Genomic DNA, 26,283 nt, shown 5'->3' with positions numbered 1-26,283 from the left:
ACCTAAAAAACAAAACACCCCAAAAATGGTTTTCAGAGAATCTGAGACAACTACTTAAAGCTGTACAAAGATTTCCACCTGGAAATGTCTTATTTGGAGAAGTTTAAGTTGTTACCATGTAGAAATAACTGTTAATTCATTTTGTCACATAATTCATTTTCAAGTTGTCAGCTTAAATCAACATCACCCTTAAAACTGTTCTGTTTTTCAGAAGTTAGATTCATACTAAAATCAAAAATTTCACAAAAGCATTGGCTTCTTGTGTTTCTGGATCCCTTCAAAAAGATTTATCAACTCATTTTGAAACTGTAAAAAAACCAACTATTTACAGTATTTAATTTTAAATACTTTTCACAATTTCTAAATTCAGAGTTTTTATGTTACAAGAAATTCACCAGAGCTCACGGTTTAAGTCCAGTTATCAACTTGTAGCATCTTCTCTATTATGTAATCCTGTGTCTGTACCCATATAGTGTACAGTTCAAGATTGTACTGCAGGTTTTTGAAAGTAACAGGCTTTGCAGTATGTTCATTTTTTATTAAACAGCTTCTTTATTAGTCTGGAGGCGGTTCATTGCCTCTAGCTTCTGCCGATAGGCCTCTGCTTCTTGCTCTTTCTTTAGAAGCTGCTGACGATATTTTTGTGCTTCTCTGTTTGCCTCATCCAGCTGCTTCTGAAGAGTTTCTCTTTCCTATCAGAAACAGAACCAGCAATATTTTGTCAAACACACATCAAATACAAGCTAATATGGCAAGTACTTTTTCCTTTACATGCAGCTCAAGCGTTAGGGTATCACGTAGACACTGCTCAGTTCTTACTCAGGCAAACCTATGAGAATGCTGCTGTGTAAATTAGTCATGAATACCACATCAGACAACTCCCCACAACAAGGCTTGAAGTGTAAATAGAATAAATCCCAGTTTCTTTAGCTGCAAAGATACCAAGCAAGTCTTCATGGAAAGAGTGAAGTAATATGGAAGCATGGTGACCAAATACCAACATATTAGCATTTTTCTAATGATTCAATTCCCTTTGTTACTTCTTTTAATTGGAATCCAGTCTAAGAGGATTGTCCTTCTCTGATTTGTTTTTGTTTTTTGCTTTGTTTTGGTTTTTCAGTTGTGGTTGGTTTTGGTTTGGTTCAGGGTTTTTTGTTTTGGGGGGTTTTGTTTGGGGTTGTTTGTTTTGGTTTTGGTTGGTTGGTTGGGTTTTTTGTTTGTGCTTGGTTTTTTGCAGGTGGGGTTTGTTGTTGTTTGGGGGGGAGGGGTTGTTTTTGTTTGTTTGTTTTTTAATCAGACAGTATTAAGGAAAACCTGGAAGGTGACAGCTGCCACTGGCCAAAGCATGCACAACTGATTTTTAAATGAAGTGATCTGAAGTGATTGATACTATGCCATCCACAAGTATAACTACATCCCCAAGACACCACATTTTTATGAATTAACAGGAATTTAGCTAGATAAAGCTTTTTCAGTTCAAAAGGAGTAACTTAAGGCTCCATCCTTCATACAAGTTTGGGGGGGGGTGGCCACAAAACAGTTTCTAAGCAAAATAATATGGGAAATGCCACTTCCTAGGAAGCGGCCTTAGGAACTAAGGAGAATGCATTAGTATCTCCAGTGACGTAGGTACTGCAATTTTCTTTGATGCTGCACTGAGCCCAGCTTGAAAAGCAATTTGCTTGGAAAATAGTTGTGTTTTGATCTTCAACCAAATATCATCTTATTACAGTGCATCATACTTTTACAATTAAGGTAGTATTTGATTTCAAATAATTCTTTCCACTTTGGTTTTAAGCAGGCAAGGGATGGAGGTTATCAGAGAAGCAAGCTAATTCCCAGAAAACCAGAACTCTTATCAAAACCTCATGCCCAGTGCAAACAAGTTGCCTTTTCATCTTATTCTCATCCCAGCAGTTCTGTGCCACATTCCCATTTAAGATCTCAGTTTTTAGAAGTTTCTGACACCCCAGTAACAGCATCTCTATTCTCTTCTCTTCAATGCACTCACGCATTTTCATGGTCAGAATCTGAACATACAAAATATTCTGCCTCCCTCCTGCTTGCTGCTGCTCTCAGTACTTGTCACAGTCTCATGCTGTGCTGAAGGTACTGGAATATAATGACATAGGTGATCAGATCATTGCTAACAGGAGCATCTGCATAGCGAAAACAACAGGTGAAGAAAGATGTTACCAACAGGTTACAAAGACTAGCTATAATACAGAACAGAACAAACTTCATGAAGTGCAATTTGATTTTATTTAGGGCTTTAAGAGCTGAAGGAAGCTAGCTAGGTTTTGCCTCACTTGAAGCATATGCTAATAAAATGAGAGCTTATCTGGTCTTCCTTACTTATTTGAAAGTAAGTTCAGCTTCCACTTCCGAAAATTTGAATTCTGGTTTTTATGTAACTTTATGAATGGCCAACCCATGCAGCAACTAGACTGGCAAATGCCAAATGAAGAGCAGAGTCTACACCTCAAAAGATCTGAAATACACCAGTGATGTTTGAGCACCAGCCTGAACAAAACATACTGCTATTTCTGTAAGCAATCTATACAGTATAGGGGCACCCAATATCTTATGTAAAGCAGCCTTGTGGAGTAGAAAGTTGGTGAAAAGATCTACAAGACAATTCTCAGGGAAAAAGTCAAAATAGCTGATCCTGCTATGTGTGGAAAACAACCTTTCTCTCAAGAGTACTGAGCTCTGGGATATCCTGAGCTGGGCATTATCTGTCTCAAATTTGTCATATAAAAAAGTCAGAAATCTAATACTGTAAAGAAGCAAAGCTGCTTTATCTACTGGGCTGCAGAAGAGTAAGAACCACCAGTAGCTCAACATCCAGTGGTTTTGTGGTGCATTATAAAAAGCAAAGTGCAATCACAACTATGGAGTATATGCAGACTGCAATCACCTGGGGTGGAGAAGTTTTCAGATCACATCTTATGAGTATTTCCTGCAGTAGAGCTAAATAGATCCAAGTTCCCATAAGTAGTATAACACATTAAGGAAGAGATAGAAAAACAGGAAAAAACACCCAAGTCTCAAGATAAAGCCTACCAGACAGACTAGCAATTCAACACACGTAGGTTAGTTCCACAATAGGTGGAGTTTTTAGATAGTCACAGTCCTCACAAGTACACTAAGCAGCAGAAAGAAACCAGTGCCTCTGGAGGAGCAATGTAGATCTGCAGTGTACTGAGCAGTGAAAACTGCTTCCTTAATTTTGCCATTTAGAATAGGGAGGACTGTATCTGGTCTATTAATTTAATCAAATAAAGTATTGTTAGGGCATTCTTTAGAAGAGAAGTGAAAGTGTTCTAATTATCTGAAATCCTTTTGTATCAGTATAAAAAGCCTACCCAGGTGAAAACCAGTATAGAAGATCTTGAATGCTCCTAAGGAATATTCCATTATACCAGGGACTTTTCATGACATGTAACTTAACAGTTTATATATTGACAGTATGAACACCCGTAATTAAAATAACCAAACCAAGCAATTTTTTTAACACCAGAAAAAACAAAGGATATACATTCACTAATATAATTAATCTACAATTTTTTTCCAGTCTAACAAAATGTTTGTCCTTTCAAACGTGCAACACAGGAAAAACAGTCAAATTCAAGAATGAAAACAAAAATCACTGTATGTTAATGGATTATGCATGAAAATGAAAAACAGAGTATCTGTGTGACAGAGGGTTTTTTGCTGCCATTCTACATTTGAGTATCAAACTGCTTAGGAAAACTGCTATGACTCCTCAAAATGTGCTGAAATGTTTGAACTTAACAGACCTATAAGAAAAAAGAAATTTAAAAACACCACTACAGCTTTATAGTCATTTACAATACTTTCACAGGAAAGTTTGTCACTGGGAGGATGTTCAACTTAGACTTTCAAACTACAGTTAACTGTTCACGCACTGTGAGTTTAAAACAGCTGAACAAAGTGCTCTTAGCTTGGAATCAACTCTTTACAATGAAATAAAGGAATGAATCACCCGTGAGGCAAAGAAATCACAAAATAAAGGTTTTCTACATTAAAAAATATTAGAGGAGCAGTCCCACTCCCTCCAAATTCAAGTATCCACCACCTTCTGTGATGATGCAGTTTGAAGTGAACCGACCTCATGTGCACTTCTTTAATGTCCCTGTTGCCAAAGTAAGGTAGCACATACCCCTGTGAATCACAGTCAGGCTCCTGAACTCAACTGGCCTTCACACAGTGGGATATACATTTCCAGTTGTATAGGCAGGGGCAAAGTCAGTCATTAGAACTTGAACTTAGAAGTAACAGATAAATTAATTCATTTAAACTAGCTTCCTTCAATATCTGAAAAATACGTTTACAATATATAAATGAGACTGCTAATGTCCTTAAAACAAACATTTGACTGTCATACCAACTGTCTGTGATTAGGTACAAGTCAATGTATTCCTTAATTAATCTAGGGTTTTTTTTTTTTATTTCACCTAACAGAATTATTAAATAACTTAAGGAAACAATTTCCTTTACAAATAATTCAGGCAGATGTTTAAAAGTGTGAACAAAACCCATGCTTTTATTGTAACAGTCATACAATAAAAAAAGACTTGCAGCAAGAAAATTTCAACTGTCATGATAATCTGTTATGACCACAAAGCTGCAAAGGTTAAAAGTATTTGATGCGACAACTTAGGAAGAGGGAAAGCAAGTGATGAAAGGTGGTAGTTATTGTTATTAAACATGGATAACATATAAGACATGCTGTACAATAAAAAGTACTCAGGCACAATTCAATAATATGACGACAAACTGAAGAATACAACCTTTAATAAATGAAATATCACGGAGCTGACAGAATGAGAACTTACAGCCTAGTCAAGGCAGAGAGCAATTTTCATAAACTTTTGACCAAAACTGGTTGGCACAGTGAAAAGGAGAAGGAGGAATGAGATGGTTGACCTATTGTGGCTAATATAATATATATTATTATATAAAAAAAACCTTTCCATTTTAAATTGAACAGCTACATCTATTTGTCATATTTTATTTTTTTTTTAAAAAAAGCTCTCTCAAATGTTGTTAGGTCTTCCATACTATAATTTAAAGAAAACACAACAGGATGGTGCAAAGATGTGTAATAGTAAACTGCTCCAGAATCAAAATAAACCAGAAAAGACAGAAAAACTGTCAAACACAGAATCTTACTGTTTCACATTTCCATTAACAGTTATCTATATACCATGAATGGAAAGGAAACATTGTGAGATCATATTTTTTAGCAATCAGGACAAGCATATGGTTCTAACAGAAAGATGAAGGTACAGAACTCTCATCCGGTGCTGGTAGAAAGTCATGTTACTCAGTAATACGTCAGCACCCAGTTTTAAAAACTAACCAGGGATCTTACAAAAGGGGTGGGGGAAGAGTTATTGTCACTCATGTCACTTATGTCACTTTCATATGTGTGACCAGAGGGCATACTCCTGTTACAACTTTGTAAAAGATGAATTCCACTAACAGGAGAGACTGAAAAAGTCATTGTTTCACACACCTCATTCTGTGGTAACAGAGATATCAAACTCTAGAACACCACACACAACCCCACAGACACTCTGTGGTGAATGCTCTGGTTAACACACATCACGTAATATACTCCTTACTTCGATTTCTGCAGACTCCACACGATTTTCAACAATCTCAATGCACTGTCTCTTCACTGGCGGTTCTTCACTTATCACAGTTTCTTCAGCAATGTCTGTTGCTGGAACTGTTAATACTGAAAACATATTTGCACATGTTGTTTGCAGTAAATGTATTTATATTTGCACTATATAAAATTAATGTAAGTAATTTTATTAACAGCAATAAAACACAGAGACTTTCCCTTATGAAAACAGAGTAAAGTGCATTATAAAGTCAGTATGGGGAAAATGTATTGAAATCTTTAATATCTGCTTGTAAGCTACTGAAGAGTTTTTTTTACTTGTGTTACTGAGGTCTGCAATAGTTAGTTGTCACTCTGGAGAACCATTGCCATATTCCACACAGTAAACAGACATGGAAGTGAACTGCAGCAGTTATGAGTGTCAAGTCTGTAACTTCTGCAGCAGACCATCTTTATAACCTTTCTTAAGCAAATACTAAGTACAAAACTGGCTTTTAATTTTGATTAATTAGAATCGTTTAGGTAATCTGAAAATCCAGTAGTTATTAAACTTAAAGGGAAAAAAATAGGGATTTAGAGAAATTTGTACTTCAACGTACTTGTGCAACCATCTGGAAAATAGATGTCATAACTGTCACTTTACTACCTACACACTTTCATGCTTTCTGGTAACTAGCTGTAGCTCTTCAGAGAGACTGTGAACCAAATAATTGGTTTCCAGTGTACAACATTCTGAACTCCACACTGGGAGTCCTCGTGAAGAAACCAGAGAAGGAATGATATTTGTCGAAGTGGTAGCAGAGCATCTTTGGAAGAAACCACCCAAAGCATATGCATGTCACAAAAGAGCAATTACTACATTAGCAGCTTTCACAAATTACGTATGGCCCAACAGCTTCACTGGTTCTGCTACTGCTCCTCTAAATTCTCAAGCATGTAAGACTTGGCTTTTCTTCTGTTAATAACACTCTGTGGGACTTGCACAGCTTGCTTCATGAATCAGATTTCTAAATCCAAGTGTTGTGAAGCCTCACGTCCCTGCTATGTGTTTCCAGGAAGGCAACAGCATAAGCATTGGAAGAAGGCTTTTGTTTTACTTCATCTTCCAGTTTTCATAACAAGTTTGCAAGAATCAACTTATTAAAAGCAAAAGAAGTAATTATCACTTTTCCCTTAAATGTCCCATTTCTCTTCCATATAATTTAGTAATTCTTTCTCCTAATGCAGAAACTCAGCTAGCATGTGGTAACTCACTGAGCTGCAGTAGTTCACATGTCTGAATCTCTGCAGTTCAAGAATTCAAAGATGTATTTAAATGAACTGTCACATAAAATTGCCCAAACTGTTTGCACCTAAATCTAGTACTATTACTACTGTAACTAGAGTAGCTCTTCAAGATCAATCCATGTAAGTTTCCACTCACCTTGTTGTCCATCTGGCATGGTCACAATGATTGGTTGCCCTATGCCACTGGTTGGAATTGAATGCAGATTACCAAGCTGAATGCCGTCTGTAACAATAGTAATAACTTGCTGCCCTCCAGAACTGACAACTTGCTGAATAGCACCATCCACAGATTCTGCAGTTACTACTTCTTCTGTGGCCACAACTATCAACAGATTAGTAAAGGAATTAAGTCAATATATAAATCAACTTTTAAGATTTCAATTGCATTTTGGCACAGCTGGGAAAAAATTTTCTCCATGCTTTTTAAAATTTGATCTACTCCCCGCCTCCATTAATGCATTACACTACAGATAGCATTGTTAACAGAAATCTTTTCACCAGTCCAACATAAAGCACTGAGACATTTAAATGCACGTGCAACTTGATCCTGGTTTACTTTGCCCAGTATAAAACACATACAGTATATAGTGTGAGTCATGGTAAGTGGGGGTTTGCAATACCACCCTGATTTTTTAAAATGAGATACTGGGACAGAGCAAGATCACTAGTAGCACAATCAAAGAACTTCAAGAACACTAAGTCTGCATTTTATTTGCAATTTGTCAGGGTAAAAGCAAAGCCTTTGATTTAAATAACAGACATTAGAGTGCTTTCTATCTACACAGGTGAAATTAAAACTCTATAGATTGTGTTGTGGTGCTCAAGATGATAAAAGGTAGGTGAAACCCTGAAGCTTTCATCTTTTAAGTTAATTACAATCAAACACAAGAATAACTCTGTAGTTCAAATAATGACTGCAGTCATTGTCTTCCAAAGATCTTTATATTTTGATGCTACTGACACTACTGCTTAAACATTCAGAATTTATTCAGCAAACTAAACCAGCACATCCTACATCAGTAAATGTTGTCAGACTACACTTGGTTTGGCTTCAAAGCACAGACTCGGTAGTAAAAAAGATCACCATCACAAAAGTTAAAAGTTGCAAGTGTCCATACTAGCTTCATGGACAAGCAGCTCTGATCTTTCAGCTCCAAACTCAACACTGGGTCCTTATTTCTGGAACAAAACATAACTAGGAGTTCTTCAGACCTTGAAAGAAAAATGGAGACGTTGTCCAAAAAGAAGTTATTCTATATAAAAGTATCCCCATAGAATCCTTATTCCTTCCTTCCATCCAATCACTGGCTACCACACTACTCCATATGCTGAAGGAAATCTGAAGTAATTTAAATGAGCTGTGCTACCATTTTCAAGAATCTCTGCATTAATGTGCATTATTTTCTTCTGCAGTGAGAGCATTTGCACATGAACTTGTCTAATTCCAATATAAACACACCAAATACTGCATTCCAAATACACATCTTAAATCAGATTCTTCTCTAACCCAAGTCCAAGTTTATTATGCACCGCATTTGTAAGTAATGTCCAAGTAATGTCCTTATATACACCTCATCTGAGTAACAACTGAAAAAGGCATGAATCTATTCAGCTCCAGTGAGAAGCACCTTTATTTATTTGGTTTTACAAAACTGATGTGCTTTTAACTGTAAGACATGTGGAACTGAAGGGAAGAGATTAGGGTAGCACTGACTTCAACAGAAGAGAATAACCTAGACAGAAAAAACAAAGGCAGAACCCAAGTGCTTTGTCCAAGTTTATACAGTCTAAAATACATGAGGCTAAATACAACGTAAAAGCCAAACCCAGAATTCTCAATCTGATGATTTCTTTAAGCATTTATAGATAGATCTTTAATAGGATAAGCACAAAGAGAAGGAAGTTTGTTGTGTTCAAGGGAAAAAAAAAGAAAGAAAAACACAACTAAAACAAAACAAACCCCACAACCAACCAGAACTAAACAAATCATACAGCACCAAAATGACCAACTACATACTACTGATGCACAGATGACAAAAAAGCTGCTTTTGTGTTCTTTATGGTTCATAAAGTATTAAAGGAGTAAGAATAATTTGCAGAGTAATATCCTGCAAGATTGCCCACACATCTGCATAAAAATCAAAGCAGAACTGAAAAAAACCCAGGAGGATTAGGTATGATGCACACTGCATTACTGAAGGGGGGAAGCTACTGCATCAAGACTTCAAGCTTATTCTTTCCTGCCTGTCAGCTGCCTCCTAATAATTTTCATTTTCAGTGGTTTGCTGACAGGTAACATAGGCTACACTGCACCACCACAAGGGTACTGCCATGAAACATGAGAATACTCAGTTACAAACTCTGTTAATAAGTCCTGGATACGTATTTAATGCACCATAACCCCAAGTAATCCTTCCTTGTGTTTCTCTCTCCTACAGTTAGATCCGAGTTTTATTAAAATATATTGATTGGAAATACCTTCAGTTTCTTCTGTAACAAAAGTCATTGCATTCTGGTTTTGAACCATCCATGTCCCATATTTAAGTACAGATATAATATTTTATGATATTTAGGTACTGCTTTGAGAAGTAGTAGAAGAAAAGAACTGTATTAAGTAAAAAAACCCTACAGGACTTGATGAAAACTTAAAGATGAAACTTTGGCCACACAAAGTATTTTAGTTCTGCAAAATTTATCATACTGGTCATCACCAGCAAAAAAGGCAAAACACAAGCATTTCTTCAGAAACATTCAGAAAAACTCAAGTTTGTGGCAAGTAGGACTGCCCCTCAAAAAACACAAGTTTCTGACAGGCCCAGAAGTTTACCTCAAGTGCCGTGACAGCACAGCAACCTCAAGAGGGACATGCTAATCACTACATATTATTATGAATGCAAGTAGAATGACTCCAGGTTGAAAAAAGCAAAAAAACAAAAAAACAAAAACCCACAGACATTCTAATGGGCAAACTTCACATCAAGATCACCACATGTTCTTGTGCCTTTAGGTGAAAGATTAAGAAAACTGCTGACAGATATGCAACTAACGTTGGGAGCCGTTTCCCGATATTTAACAGAAAGAAGCATTCAATAAAAAAAAAAATCTCTCTACAAATGCAACCAGACTGTATGTAGACAAAGAAGTAAATTCAATCTCCTGAATTATGCTTGATTTCAGCAAAATGAATGCTACTCACATTAGGCCCACAAGAAAGAAACATTCTTAAGAAATAAATACAGAGCAATGTGGCAACTGTTCAAGTTATTAAAGGAAAAATCTTGTTCATGCTGAAGAAAAGAAGATAGTCATATCAATTTTTGTATGAACTGTATTTCCACACGTGCCAGTTACGTAATAGGAGTTTATTAAACGAGGCTTAAAATTACTTAGCTTTCTAACCTGGTGTTTCTGAAGAATTAGACAGTGGAGCTGATGCTTCTGCTAAAGCTGCCAAAGTGGCTAATACTGACGTTGATGAATTCCCAAACTGTACAGCAGACACTCCTGTTTCATCTAGTAGGATGAAAAAAAAACGTTAGCTCATAAATTTAAAACCAGTGAAGTCTCCTTTTTCATTATTACTGCACCAAAGCTTCTAACACTGTTCTCTGCAACATTATGATGAATCAAAGTGTTATTCTGAAGGAAAATTTGTTAAGCAAATACAACCTCTGATAAAACAACCACCTTCACAGAGATGAATTAAGTACTGGGATATTTGCAAGACAAAAAAAAACACTGAAGAGGAACATGGCAACTACTCTATTCTTACCATGGTTTTTCCTCAATCCTTTTCACTAAATGGTGAAAATCAATTTGACCATAAAATCTGAGTAGCTATCCTATAGGCATCTCTACATCCATTTGATGTATTTGCAGTAGATACCAGACCTGTTAGGTTCACCACCCCTCCAGGTCCAATGATGAACTGCGGCGTTGCTGCGTGTATCGTCACAGTGTCGGGACTCTCTGGATTCGTATTGATTTGGTTCTGCATAGCAATCTAGAGAACAAAGTAGTAACAGCATTCCAGTTGTAGGTACAACAAAGGTATTTACCTTGTAGAAACTAGAATTATTGCACATTCCTCTCAAACAGGGAGGATCTCTCTTGTTAGACTCGTGCAGTATACACAGTCTGTTACCTCCTGTGCAGTGTGTAAGTACATCAGGCCTTTTTGGCTGAAATCTAAAGACAAAATGTCTGTTGAAGTGAAAGTATGTCACACTGCTACTTCTCCTTATGTACTGTAAGCAAAGAGGACCAAACCATATAAAGACAAAATCCTTTTGTAAATACGCAAGCTCATGTATCTAAAATAGAGGCCTGAAGAACCAAGAGTGCCATAGCAGCTACAAACCATGAAAATCAGCTCTAACACCTAAGTAATTGCCATAAATTCTAAGTGGCAGTCTTCTTTTTTGTCTGTCTTTGAATTATTGACTTATTTACTATATACTTTCTGCAATCAAGAGGAAGCTAAAGGAACAAACTGGAAGTTTATACATTTCAAGACATAGAGAAACAATATATTTACACAGTAGCATAATGGTACTTTTCAGTTGTTTTCCATTCTTTTCTCAAAAATGTGTAGCACTTCAATAGCGTTCTTAAAGGCAAATAAACAGTGAGCACACATTTCTGTGGAAGTATCTGTTATAATCTTGATCCCCAGCATTTCTCCAACAATTCAGTACTAGTTTTCCTAAGAAAAACAGTCATCTCTTCTCTTCTGATCTCAAATTGTTAGGAAATAAAAATCCGTATTTGGAGCTAGTTGAACACCAGGGTACAGTCAAAACAGTGGCAGAGTAGGGAAGATGTCACTTAATTCTGTGTACTACATCATGCAAATGTAAGAAAATAAAGGACAGTTATCCTTGACTTTGTAGGTGTTGAAAATTTCTTCAGCCAACTATTTACTAATATTAATCTCATTTCCATGTCATGAACAAGACTGGAGGTCTGCATTATCAGTCAATATATGGTCTCACAGCTGCTACATTAAAAGCGTAGTGAATCACACACGTGAACAAGTACTTAGCTGCAAGTTCCCTTAAACATCACAAATCAAAAGTTACCTGTAATATTTCTGCAAGGTCTTCATTTCCATTGTCCACTGCAATATCTAATGCCGTTTTGCAAAATTTACTCTGAGCATGAACATCTGCTCCATACTTTACTAAGAGTTCTACAACTTCTTGGTGGTTATGTTCAGTAGCCCAGTGAAGTGCAGTCATTTTGAGCATGTCCTTTGCATTGACATCGGCACCATGCTACAAACAAGATCAATGCATAAACCATGTCATTAGAACTATCTGAAATCAACAGTGCTGGTCACAGAATGAAGCCCAAAATTCTCTTAATCCGTCAGTTATCTTACACTGCTTCTTTATCTGTCATTATCTATTTTATATCTTACATATCTTTATCCATCCTGTTATCTTACATTTACAGATTTATTAAAAGTACTTCAATCTAACTACCAAATAAATTATTTACCTCAAAGGATTAAAGACTCTCTAAAACACCACAGGTCTTGGTTCTAAAAGCTTTTACTCATGCAATGTCAAATTAGGAAGCAGTGTCATTTTAAAACAGCCATAAATAATCTGAAATCATGATGATTTAAATGCTAAAGTAAATGACAATTTAATAGGAAAATAAAGCACCCAATGCATACAGTATAAACATTAATATAATTTCATTGTTGGTTTCATGACTAAAAAGGAAATTGAAATATTTGATCACAAACCATTTTAATATCCCTGCCACAGACCTTGTTTCAACAGTTTTTACCTTAAGTAGGACTTCTACGATGCTGGCATGGCCTTCAGATGCTGCCATATGTAATGGAGTTCTGTCCACTTTGGTTCTGGCATCTCGACTTACACCTGCTCGCAATAGCACTTCTGTTGTTGAGTAGTGTCCAAACTGTGCTGCTAGATGAAGTGGAGATGTTCCCAGCTGTAATGTAATGGGAAAAGAGGAATTTTAACAAATGTCAGTATGAAATACTTCTTATTCTGGAGCTAACAAACTCAAGTGTCAAGCCATCATTTCAAAATAATTTTCCTTGGAAATCTCAAGAAAAGACTCTGTTGGGACTTCTACAGAGTACAAAGAAAAAAAATTATTTTTTTAAAATAATCATAACACACTAAAAACAGCTCACTGGAAGCAACTTTTGGAAGTCTGTGTTACATTTTTCCTATCTTTTTGAAGTGTGACATTTTAAAGGTCCTAATCCCATTTTTAGGGTTGGTCAACATGGTATACCAACATTGGAAAGGACCTCTGGAAGTCACTTGAGTACAATCTCCTGCTCCAAACAGAGTCAACTTGAAAGTTAGGTCACAAAAAGCTTTTATGGGCTTGTAAATACCCTAGAGTTTTAAGTACTTGATCTCCCTATATAACCTATCCTAAAACAGGCACCTCCAAAAGACAGCTTAGACCTCCTGTATTGGGGAACTCCCAGCTGCACATATTAGGTAGTTTGGCCTTCTTTCTTAATTCAGACCTCTTACTGTACTAAATGTATAAACACAATAACTAGGAGGATGATTGCTGCTTTTTCCCATTAACTATTTCAAAGTTCATCTTAAAAATCAATTTTATTCACAGCCTGTTATTAAAACCAGTAGAAGGCCATATGAAGAAACAGACGATTTCTATTTTTATTTAGACACTAGAATATGTGACTGCAGAATTTCAAGAAACTCCCAAGGCTTGCACTATAAATGCCTACTTGCAATAATCATGTTTTCTTCAGGTGAGGAAAAAAAACAGGATTTACCAAACACTGCAAAAGTTTTCATTACCCAATCTGTGGTAAAAGGTGCTCCATTTGCCATCAAAATGCGAACTTCGTCATCTTGACCTGCTCGTGCAGCTTCTAAAAGTTTCTTTCCCAAATCTACTAGTGACATCTAGTGAAAGACAAAAAGGAATAAAAAGAAAAAAGAATACTATTTCAAGTACACAAATTCCACTGTAATTTTTTTCAATTATTTCTGAACTACTGAGACGTTCAGTACCTGCCATTGGTCATGAGAAAAGGCTTTATTGATTGAAATCAGTAGCTTGATTTTAGAATTACTTTTGTCAGCCAAACAGAAGTGACACTAGGGTAAAGATTTCAGTAAATACAATGCTGTCACCACAGCAGCTGCAAAGTTTTATCAGACTCCATTTCAGCTGAATGGGATACATATTTCTTACAGCAGAAAGTGGTTTAGAAGCTCTCACCTGATAACCTTCTGCACCTTCGCCCAGCTCTCAAATGGTGCTATATCATGGCTGCTATGTCACACACACAAAGGCACTACACTGACTTACCCAGAACACCTACACCTATTTAAGAGGTACCACTATGTAAATGCATTTAGGCATATATGAAATATAACACCATTCTGACATCATCACTACCACTTCATTTTGTTCGCCCTAGAATATAACTTCTGTATTCCTAGCTACAAAGCAACACAATAAACTTACTGTTGTGCTACATGCATCATATAAAGTAAGTAAAATCTCCACCTGAAAAACACTGCTTCATCTCTCTGCAATTAATGAAAACATGTTAAGTAAGTGCAAAGTAACACTCCATTTATGTCCACCTTTCTAGTACACGTGGACTTGATGATTTGGCTCCAGTCAGAAAAGGAAAGAGAAGAAGGAAGCTAGCAGAACAGGACAAACACTGACAATGGAAGGAAAAAAGGAGCAGAGAGTCAGATACTGAGGAAAGGATAAAAAGCCGAGTCTCTTCCACAAAGAGAAAGCACCAAAGAGAAACAGGAATAGACCAATAGAACAGGAATACAAGAAAATCTACTGTCCTTATTAAAGGGAAACACTAGGAGTAATGATATAAAACAATAACAGGACAGAGAAGGCATTTAGCAAGTGCAGCAGTGAAACGAAGGAACATAGAACTCCCTTTATACAGCAAGTTGTTTGCTGCCTTTTTTTCTCAGCTGGGAGGAGGCGGGGGGCAAGGGTGTGTACTGTGAAGAGGTAGGGGTTATGCTGCATTTACGAAGGAAAAGAGCAAGCACAGACACACAAAAGGAAAGCCATAATTTAATGAAAAATACTGAAGTTTGGATCTAATTCAGAAAGACAACAATTCATTTTCCTTGTATTTACTTTTGAGTTAAACACCAGCTGAGAAAAAGAACTAATAATGCCTTCTTTTGAAGTGACATAATAATTGAGGCTGGAGGAGACCACTAAAGGTCATCTAGTTCAAACTCCCAGTCAGAGCTGGCCCAACAGGCTCAAGCTATGCAGGGCTCACTCCTGTTGGCTTTTGAATGTCTCTGTGGATGAATGTCCCACCAGCTCCTCAGCCACATTCCAGTGTCCAACCACCCTCATGGTAAAAGCTGCCTTCTATGTCTACCTGTCTTTCCCTAATAACCAAAAGGATAGCCTCGATAAATAATCATCATCTTTGTTAGAAAACAAAAACAGGTGGATTACATTATTCTTACATTTAACAACTATACCTATTCATAACCCACTGACCACACCTATATTGGTGAAATAAACTGCAAAGTTGTTACCAAAACTCTATGCAGCAAAATCAAGAAAATAAAAATAAAAAATGGTGGCCTGCAAAATACAAGTCTCACTCCCAGGAGATACTAGGGACAAACTTCAGCCTAAGATTAACACTTTTTCAGAGTCTCTCTGAACCACTGAACACCCTGTCAGAGCAACAGTACATCAGTTGTCATCACAATGCAAAACGAAACAGCTTTTTACTATACTCATTAAGAAATGTTCCAATCAAGGAAAAAGAGGGACGTGGAGGATCAATACCTGACATAACTTTCACAACCACCACTCTCTCGGTTGATATAAAGTGTGTGTATTTTAAACAAGCACAAAGCATCACAGAAGTTTACATTTCATAATGCAGAATTTTAACTTCAGTAAATACAACAGGAATTTGTTTTAGAACTGAAACACGAGTTTCACTTCTCATAGGATACTCGAAGGTATGTGAGGGCCATCTAGTGGAAGAAAATTAAAACCCTAGCAAAATTACACGAACTGAAAAATCACGTGTCGCTAGCGCACTAAAACTAGCAACTGAAGAGACCTTTCCAACACAATTCACGCATGCAGTCAATTTGAATCAACGAATACTGGCATTCACAGCATTTCTCAAACGTGGTCGACCCAAAGCTGATTTCTACTTGGCACATCATTCCAAGAACCAGTACTGAAAGGTCAGGAAGCCCTTGTTGCCCACACTTCACCCCATTCTCTTCTGCTGCTAGTTCTGGTACATAACAAGAACGGTCTGCAGCATCAGAACTTCCCTTTCCAGAAAAATTCTCCAGCTGCTCTCTTGAGATCATTTAGAAACACTACAATAGCACAGTGATACTGTCAAAAGCAAAGTTCTGTATACAATACAACAGCACATTATTTACAATTGAAATCAGATTTCCACTTCAAGGCAGCACTTTTAGTTAAGTACTGCTGCTACTCTGTGCCATACTACAAATCAAATCCACTGAACTGTTAGAGGGTGCTCTTCAGTAACTGTGTCATTTCCATCAGGCTTGGTTAGCACAACAGATGGGTAATGCTTTATAAGAGGATTTTTTTCAGACAATAAAAACATCACTGGCTCTGAAATAAAGTCTTGAGGCTGTTATAGTCATTCTTATGGCAATGAGAGCATATTTTCAGACTTCTAACAGCTCCTACACAACTCTGTGAACAGAGGGGTTTGTTTACAACTGAGTAAATACGGAAGATATCGTGCTTGATTTGGACTTCTTAAATACCTCTCAAACTTCTACATTTCATTACTTCAATGTGTTCTGTACATTAGCCAGATGCTACAATTAACTGGCAATAAAAATTTACACTGAATCATTACCACTATTTTACTTCTGTTCATTAAGAAATCATACTAGTTTTTTTGGTATCCATCTTAAAGTTTTTACACATACTATAAAACTCTGAATATCGTGCTGTTACCAGAGGGGTCTATAACAGCATCTGACCGGAGTATAGGTGGACCTGTGTGCAAAATCGGCTTTCTGGTGGCGACAGGGGGGGAGGGCGGGGAAGGAGATGAAAAACAGCCAGCTTTCGAAGCCTGGGGTACACCACCACAAACAGAGCCAGTCTGCAGTCCAAAGAAAGAGAACTTTGGCTCAAAATATTGCAGCACCTTTCAGTCTGATATCCTGCCCCAAGGATCCTGGACCCAGACTACTGCTGCAGCAGTGAACATCAGCTGGTCAAAATCGACAGGCACAAAACCAGTTGTTGTACAAAGTCTGTTAAAGTGGACATCTCACAGTCCCCAGTGTGCTTCTATACCAAGGCACATTCTTCCAAGAGATATGCATTAGAAGAACATGGACTGCAACAGTGCAATCTACTGGGAATAAAACTGCATCGCTATATACTGTGTCTATAATAAGGATTTGCAATTGTTCCTAAAAACGCCAGGGCAAAGTTTCATAAAACGCTAATTTAACAAGTTTCCCTACTGAAGTGACATGCGGAATTGTCCTTGGAAGACAACTTGAGACTCATCTCTCACACTCGTTACATCTGGAAAATGAATGCCCTTTTCAGAATGTGTTTTTCTTTCCACTATTTCAAACTAGGCATCATCTTCAGAAATGCTATCATGCTACTGATTTCAATACTGTATAGTACTGCCAGAAATTCAGAACAGCCATTTCTAATATGCCTATCTATATCAAGGTCGAAAGTATTTTTAAGCACAGCATGTAAATAGTTAGCAGTCACTATTCAAACCTTTAACCAGCCACTTGGGTCTTTTTTAGATGTGGATACAGCAGTGCAACACTTGAACTTAGAACAATTCTTCAAAAAGTTTTTTTTGTTTCAATCACAGTATTGTAAATTTTAAAGGAATTGGAAAGTCTGCTTTAAACCTAGGTGTATGTCTGTGTGCCAGCATCTCCTCTGGTATAAATTTTACCATAGATATAATTTAATAGCGACTATAGCAACATGCACGGGGTAAACTGTATTGTTTCCTTGGGAATTATACCCTTCTAATGTATTTTGACAATGATTTCACATGCCATACTTCAAATCTTAATATAAATATCATAGGCTTAGAGCATCCACACTGCTATTATGATAATGAAAATTACAGTGATATATTAGTATCAGTCAGCTTTAACTCCAGTGCTTTCAAGTTTCCCTGTGGCTGTGTTGTGCTTGTAATTAAATTCTCTCTAGTTTGTTTAAACAGCAACATGACCTCCATGTTGAACTATAGATGCATCAGATTGAAAATATCTAAGACATCAGAAAAGCAAGCATATTATTGAATAGATTAGTGGTTAAAATAGTCAAGCTTGTATTCATGAAGGTCTGTCCCCCAATTAGGTTCAGAAATTAATTTAAATTAGCACCAATTATCAATATAACTCCATCAGATAATGCATATTGTAGAAAAGTCTTATTCTTAAGAAGTGCAGATTTGGCCATTATCTGCAACAAAATGCAACATCCAAAAAAACCCCGCTATTATGCAACAAGAATGAAGTAACCGGCAACAACCAAGATTTCTGCTGGCACTGCCAATGTGCTACAACACTTTCACATGTAAGTTTGGCACTAAATACCGAAAAGGGTACATTATAGCAGCTATAATTGACATGAAGAATCTATGGGCCTTTGAGCTGTACTACAGCCTTAAGAGCATGCCTCAGATTTAACTGAAACATAAAAAACATCTTGAAACAAAAATTACCAGCCTCTCTAATAGTCTCCATTTTATTACAAGGGAACTTCCTCAGCAGTTTGTGTGGCCTACAAAACCACAGAAAACGGTTTTCATCAAAGTGGGTCATGAACAAGAATCTACACCTAGTGTATGCTCATCTACCACATATAGTCCTTTAACCTTATTTACAAAGCAGATTTATGTACCCTTACTTCTGTCTACATACACATTTAAACCCACATTGCTTAGTCTTGATAAAGAATTTTATCATGAATAATTAAAAAACCCCACATTAATCTAAATTACTCCAGGGTGTTCATTGACAACTTTTAGCATGTTTAGCTCCAATATGCAACGTTTCCCATTAAAGGTACTCTGATAAGCAGGTTAAAAGACAACATACAACTGCTTTTAACTCTAAGCACTGACGACTTGCTACAGTGAATCTGACTGACATGTTATCAGACAGCGTCTTACCAACAAACAATTTTGACTGTTAGGCGAGAAAAGAAAAAATAACAGTCCAAACTAACATGTTTTAGCGCACGTTTATGCTCCCAACCCACGCTTTATTAGTCCAAACCAAGAGTTACAGATTCCGGGTGAGGAACACCGCAGAGGAGGGAAGTGCTCTCCTCCCACCGAAGCTACTTCTCTCTCCTCAGGGCACCTTTGGCGCCAAGCTTCGTCACGCACCTCTACGCCCCCCGGGACGCCAGGCCGTGACACCAACCAGCCACCCTGCCCCACGCGAGGCCTAAGACTGTTCCCACGCAGTCCAGACGGGGTTGCCCGGCCGTGAAAGACGCGGGGCAAGCAGGGCCCCACTCTGCCCCTCACCGCCTGGGCCCCTCACCGGGCATGCCGCACTCGCCCGGGCCTGGATGGCAGCCACGGCCGCGGGAGACGGGACGCTGCGGGCCCCAAGGCAACCCGTCCCGCTGTCCCGCCGACTGCGCGGTGGCCCCCGACCCCAGCACAGCCTCTGCCCCACAGGCCGCGCCCGGCGCCCCGCGGGCCGCCCAGGCCGCCGCCGAGGCCCAGGCCGCCGCCAGCGCCGCCCGCGCCCCCCGCGCGGCGGGGTCCCCGGAAGGCCGGCCAGCGCGCCCGCTCTCCCCAACAGGAAATCCTGGCTGGGCTGGGCGCTGCGGAGGGAGCCGCGGCGCCGGGTTCCGGGGGAAGTGGAATTATTTTTTACCAGCGAAGAGATCAACTTCCACATCCGGTAACAGGGCCCTATACAAAGGCGCAGACTGACCTGGAAAAGCTTGGCCGGCCCGAGGGGGTGAGGGAGAGACGGGGCGCGGGGATGGGGCCTTACCGTGCTGCCGGCCCAGCCGCCGCCGCCGCGACAACAACCAGGGGCGCCGGAGGCCGCCGCTCATCGGCGCCCAAAAGCCCCACACAAAAGTCCCCGCTGCGCCTGGCGGAGGGACACGGCAAGGCAGAGGGGAGGGGCGCCGTTCCGCACCACGCTGTCCCACCGCCAGCCCGCGTCCGGACGGGAAGCGGCGGGGGCCGTCCGCGGGCAGCACTACGAGGGGCGCCCGGCACTTACTATGGGGTGCAAGTATTATCTTATTACACAAATATCCCCGACAAAGGGGCTTGGCGGAGGGATACGGCCTCTGTGCTTCCTTCTGCGCATGCGCGGCGGCGCGGGAAAGGCGGGGAAGCGGGGACTGAAGGGGCCCGCCATATTCTGTCCGCTTCCCGCCCGGCGGGGGGAAGGGCGCTGCCCGGACGGCGCCCTCGGACGGCCCCGGCGGGTGGGAGCAAGCTGTCAGCGGACCAGAGGGAGCCTCCCGAGAGGCTCCTAACTTAAGAAATAAGGTAGAGAGTCTCTTTCCCGCCCCCCCGACTTCTTTGGGCTTCTCGGCCACAGAGCGGCAGGTACTGATCGTCCCGCCTCATGGCTGCTGGGGCTCCGATTTTGCTCCCAGGCGAGGGTGCCCTGTCTAGGCAATGACTTTTCTGCTTTGCTCCGCTAAGCAGGACTTTAGTTATGTTTTGGGATCACAGAGGTAGGTTTTGATGTGGGTGACAACTCCAAAATTATCTTAAACCTTTGCTGCGCAGTCAAGAAGCTCTGGCCTTTGTTCCTAAACTGGCATTGGACCTGACATCCCAGCACCTGAAATATTTCTCCAGGGTTTGTTTCAGCAATGCAAAATGGTCACACTTGAACTCTCCCAAAGTTATTCCAAGTGAGAGCTGTTCTGATACCAGTGTAAAACATAAATCCCATCATCTATATATATAAATAGAGTCACAGAATTGTTTTAGTTCGAAGAGACCCAGAAGATCGTTGAGTCCAATTGTTAACCTTGCACTGCCAGGTCATCACTAAGCCATGTCCCTCAGCATCACACCCACATGGCTTTGAAAGCCCTCCAGGGATGCGGACTCCACCACTGCCCTGGGCACCCTGGTCCAGGCCTTGATAACCCTTTCAGGGAAAAAGGTACTCATCACAAAACTCCACTCATATATTTTGGAGATCATAACACTAACTAGGTATATGTAATCAGAGGAATACTTGTAACAGTATTGGTTACAGATCCATTATTTCTTGCCCTTACCTAACACACCTTTTGACAAAATACACGTTACCATATTCCAAATAAAAATCACCTAACAAATAGCACAGAACTGACTCCTCAAGTCACTGCTGAAATAGACCTACTCAGTCCAGGAGAGAAAACTGCATTTCTCATGCAGGGTGGCAGAACAGTCCTAGCTGAGTGTGGTGGCAGTGTGGTGTTCACCCTGGCTGATGGGACTCTGCAGTTCTTGCAGTATGTTTGATCTGAGTTAGGCTACAGGGAAGAATTCTCCATGCACTCTTTGGAAAGCCCCTTAATCTTTTATATGTTTTCACCTGGCTCAGGGATCTGTTGACTTTTCTAGGAGTGATTAGTCAGAAGGCAGCACTAGAGAACAAGTCCAGAGACCTCAGGGCTGTCACTTGCCACCAGAATATAGAAATATTAAAGCCAGCCTTCATCACATATCTTTTCCTTTGTTGGGAAGTGTGTTTGTTTCCCAACAAGCCCATATTATGGGGTTTCATTTACAGAGTAGCACTAAGAAAATATTATGATGTCTTCACAGGTGTGCACCAATAAGCAGGAATGCCTTGTGGTGTTAGCTGCAGTGCTTTGGAAAAGCAAAATGTTCTGTATTATTGAAAGTCCTTTACAGAAGTGAAAAAATTCTTTTATTTATTCGGTAGTGCTACACAGCAACATACATGCTATGAGGAGAATGTGTTTTAACCTAAGGCAACACCAGAGCATGTTATAATGCAATCAACATACTAGCATGTTTTAACTGGTTCTTGAATATGGTAATTCTAATTGTACAGGTAGGTCCTCCCCAACACCTTTTCATATGTGGTTGGGGTTTGCCCACACAAGTATGACTAAAAGATTTTATGACACAATTTCTTCATGGACACTGAGTTCACTTTGGAAAGTAGTGGAGTATGATACACAATATTAATTTGTATATTTAGATCCCAAGCTTTGACATCAGTGGACTTACTCCTTTCATGTCATAACTTTCTGGTATGACCCATCTTGGCTAAAACAAGTAGAGCAGTTCTGGAAAAGGCATTCACAAGAGCACTGTGTTATTATTCAGTCCGGTTTATTTGGTTTAGAGTATGCCAGCTTACTTTGCTATTAACCTCTGATTGTACAATACAGAACGCAGAGCATGTCAGCACATACCTGCCATCTCTGAGGGACGATGCTTGTCATAACACCACAAGCTGCACAGAAAACACCAACATCAACATAAACGAGATCAGAATGCAAAGAGTGTTCCCAGTCAATAGAGTTTTCTCTAGAAAAAAGGGGGTATTTTCATAAGGGGAGTTGTCTCACCTTCCTACATCAGATCTCAATGTTGCAGAAAGGCTGGATGCCCCACAAAACGTGATAGACTTCAGAACCCGCTTTCAATGGTTTGGCCTCGGTAACAAAGCGTCCGGAAACGAAACGAAGGGCCAAGACCAGGCGAAGCCCGGGGCCGACTATGTAACATCTAGGTGGCAGCCACGTCGGGGCCGTGGGTAATCCCACGCTTGACTGTGAGCACTCTCCAGAGCTACTGCTGACGATGGTCTGAGATGATCTGTCCTTCTCTCCCTCCTCCTCCTCACACCACACCCGGCTCCGAGGGAGGTCCACGGCAGGAGCGGATCCCCGCCTAACCCAGCTCGGCCGCGCCCCACAGAGCCTACGGGACAGCGGCTGGTCGCCAGTCTCTCGCTGCGTCCGTAGCTCAGCCCCCGCGGCCCCGATAGGGCCACGGAAAGTCCCCGCCCCCGCGGGGGAGCGGAGGCCCGGGAGGGAGGGAGGCAGCAAGATCGCCGAGTTCTGCCTCAGCAGCCATGGCCGCGTAGCGTCTGCTCGACAGCCGCGCTCGGACATGGGCCTGCCCCGGGCCGGCGGGCTAAGGCAGCGAGTCCCCACGGCGGTGAGTACGCAGCCGAATCCGTCGCGCTGGCCGGAGGCAGCGCCCGGGCCGCTGGGGGATCGAGGCCTGCAGGGCAGGCGGACTCGTCTTACGGCCTCCACCGGCCGCTGTGGGAGGGGGCGGGAGCCCTTGGAGAAGAGTCCTAGGTCCAGCCCCGCAGTGCGGCTTGGAGTAGGAAGCGGCGGCTTTTTAGGGCCTGCGGAGGGCGGGGGGAACGGGGCTGGGCTGCGCGGAGGGGAGACAGAATTGGGCCTGAGCCGGCAGCCCTCCGGACCGCGTCCGGTAGCGTGACCTTGGGCAGCCCCCAAGTGCACCCCCATGCAACCCGGCAGGGGTCTGGGGAAGCCGTGCCGGAGCCCCAGAGCGGCCGGAGGAAGATGACAGGGAAGTAGCGCTTCCCAGAGTGCAGTCCTCCGGCCGGAGCGGGCGAGGCGGCGAGCTGCGGTGTCATGGAGACTGCCACAGCGCTGGCCGGGCCCGCACTCGGACGCGGCAGGTTTTTAACCACTCAGTTACAAACTCGGAGTCTGAGTTTTCAGCCTCTCTGCCACCTCCTCAGCATCTTATCACATATACTGCTCATGTACACTTTGTAGATTTTAATTTATTTAAGAAAGAATGAAGCTATTTGTATTCTTTAGTAGATTGAATAACTTTAAAACTTCCTGTATAAAATCCAAATTATTTTCTTTTAAGCAACATAACTTTGTAGTGTCATTCTTCCATATAAGTATCAGTCAAACCACTGGATGAGTGAGCTGACAGAAAGGATTTTCTCGCTGTGCAAAAAGATTTCCGGACTTGACTGTGCCGGTAGTTTCAGCATGGTACATGGCAACACGTTGCTGCCTTGATAACTGGTGGTATCCTGCCATAGCCTTGCTGTGAAACCCTGGTGGTTGTAATCAGCCTATGCACACTAAGGAACAGGACCAAGGCCTGTAGTATTAACAGTACAGGAGCCTGAAAGAAAGCTGGACAGCTGTCAAAGAGAAATACACAGGTTGATTATATAGGTCCTTCATGTTAAAATACTGTATCTTTAGATTAATACTGATAATCTCAACAAAACCAACTTTTCGGTACGAGTACAAACAGTAAAATTTAGTTCCAAGAGAACTGAGGAACTTTATGCTTTTGAGAAGCACATTTCTTGTTTGCTCAAGTCTTAGAGACAAAAGTGAATAATACCTTATTGCATACCTGACTTGATGATGCACATTGCTTAGCACATCGAGTTATTTCAGACTGTGTTAGTTACAGTAGCATAACTGCTTCTGTGCATTGTTCTTGCTATGATCGTTCTACTTAAAGCTTACTCATACCCTTAGTAAAATAGGCATGATAATTAGATGTTGAAAAACCTGTTACCAACTGTCAGTGTAAAACTATCCATTCTAAGTATTTTAAGTGTGCATGCACATCCAAGAATGACTTCCTTTATGTTTTTGGGATATTGGCCTGGTTTTCAGCACTCTTAGGTATGAAGAAGGAAGCTGGGATAATACTTTATCTGAGGCTCAGTTTTGAGTCTGATCTCAATTTTAAAGGAAAAAATTGATAATCCTGAAATAGGTTGTTTCCGTTTTCTCACAGGGTTGCTGAATGGTTGATTTAGCTATTACGGTTTCTTCAGTCCCTTGTGTTCATGGCTTTATTAGCCAGTTCTCTTTTCTTGCTGGGAAAGAAAATATCTGTCTTAGAGTTGTATGAAATATTTGCGTGTGTAATTGGAAGGGTTCGTTGATGTCTGAGTGTTGTCATTGTGTTGACATGCTGCTTGTAAGTGTGGAGGGAAACGGAAAGCTCAGCAAACTGAGTCTCATCTAGTCAGTCTGGAGCAGCAAGAGTCTATCATGGTAAAATGTATGTGAATCTGATAAGAAAGCACAATTCACTGCAGTGGAAACAAATATAGACCTTGCAGTAGCTAGTTTATCTCCATGCATTTCACTGTATGTTAAATATTTTTGAATGTCTTCGTACAGCTTGTTTAGCTGGATTCTACTGTTGAGATCAGGCCTCTTAGGAATCTGATACCTGCAAAAAATTGTGTTCAGAATCAGCTGGTTATATTTATATATGAAGGAGCTGATTTGGACTCTGAAATCACACTCTTCCCAAAGCCTGCTCAAAGAAGCAAAACCCCCAAACTTTGTTAATTTGAGTACAAGAAAAAAAACTAAAATTTACTAGAAGCCTAAGTAGTGTTAAGAGTCCTTATTAGCCAAGACTGAGCAGTCAATTGGCAACTAGTGGTCAGTCTGTAGGCCAGTACTGACTAAAATCCAATTAGGGGATTTTTTTATGCATAAACCTGAAAATGCTAGTTATAGTTCCATAGTTAGAGGTCTACACAGAAGAATAAATTCAAGACTGCAGCTGAAATCTTATCAATTTATGATATATGCTGTATGTAATCCCATTAAGTAGGCTGTTGAGAATTTGATTGAAAAAGAATTAGGAAGTATTATTCCTAATCCAGTCTTACTCATTTTACTGCAGTGTATTGTGTGAATGATGATGCTGTGGGAGATCAAAGAGTAATCAGATACTGTGGTTAGTAGCTCACATTATGAAAAATGTATAGAAATTTCTTCAGATCAGGAGATAAAAGTTGAGCACCGAACTTGTCTGGCAATTTAAAGACCTGCAGTTATAACTTAGTAACCACTGCAGGAAAACATGGAAAGCCAATTTTTGTTCTGAGCCAGAACTCAAGATTTGGCTTTTATCCACTGATTTTACATTTATACAGGTGATGCTCCAGAGGAGCTGCTTATGTCAGGGCATGTCAGCAACACTTGAGAAATTTACTGGCATCTTTGGCCTTCCATTAAGTGGTTCATCTTCCATATAATCTTGGGTTGTTTTCCCCCTCATATGCACACAGACACAGGAATGTTATATCTTTTTCAGACTACATATTTAGTTACAGTATTCTGTCAGAACATAACTAAATGCTGCCACTTAAGATTAAGAAAATACTGGTTACATAACAGAGCAAACATTCAAGATATATTTGGAAAGGACTTAAAGCTTCAAAGAAAAAAGTCTATTTATGTTCCAAGGGGGGAAAAAGAAGCCAGGTAAAGACATGCTCTGA

At 40.2% G+C, this 26,283-nt stretch overlaps 1 protein-coding gene across 1 annotated transcript; it reads right to left on the bottom strand.

Moving 5' to 3' along the window:
- Positions 1 to 365: 365 nt before the first annotated feature.
- GABPB1 (GA binding protein transcription factor subunit beta 1) lies at positions 366 to 20,045 on the bottom strand. Its single transcript, XM_054387785.1, has 9 exons — positions 20,014 to 20,045; positions 13,771 to 13,878; positions 12,746 to 12,913; positions 12,028 to 12,222; positions 10,838 to 10,949; positions 10,346 to 10,459; positions 7,083 to 7,268; positions 5,655 to 5,770; positions 366 to 692 (listed from the first exon to the last, which is right to left on the bottom strand). Exons 2-9 carry the CDS (start codon positions 13,876 to 13,878, stop codon positions 540 to 542), a joined length of 1,152 nt encoding a protein of 383 aa, XP_054243760.1. The 5' UTR covers positions 20,014 to 20,045; the 3' UTR covers positions 366 to 539.
- Between the last annotated feature and the right edge of the window lie 6,238 nt (positions 20,046 to 26,283).

This window comes from Indicator indicator, chromosome 16 (genome assembly GCF_027791375.1).
Source record: "Indicator indicator isolate 239-I01 chromosome 16, UM_Iind_1.1, whole genome shotgun sequence".
NCBI classification, from domain to species: domain Eukaryota; kingdom Metazoa; phylum Chordata; class Aves; order Piciformes; family Indicatoridae; genus Indicator; species Indicator indicator.
This window is presented reverse-complemented; position numbering and strand designations above follow the sequence as displayed.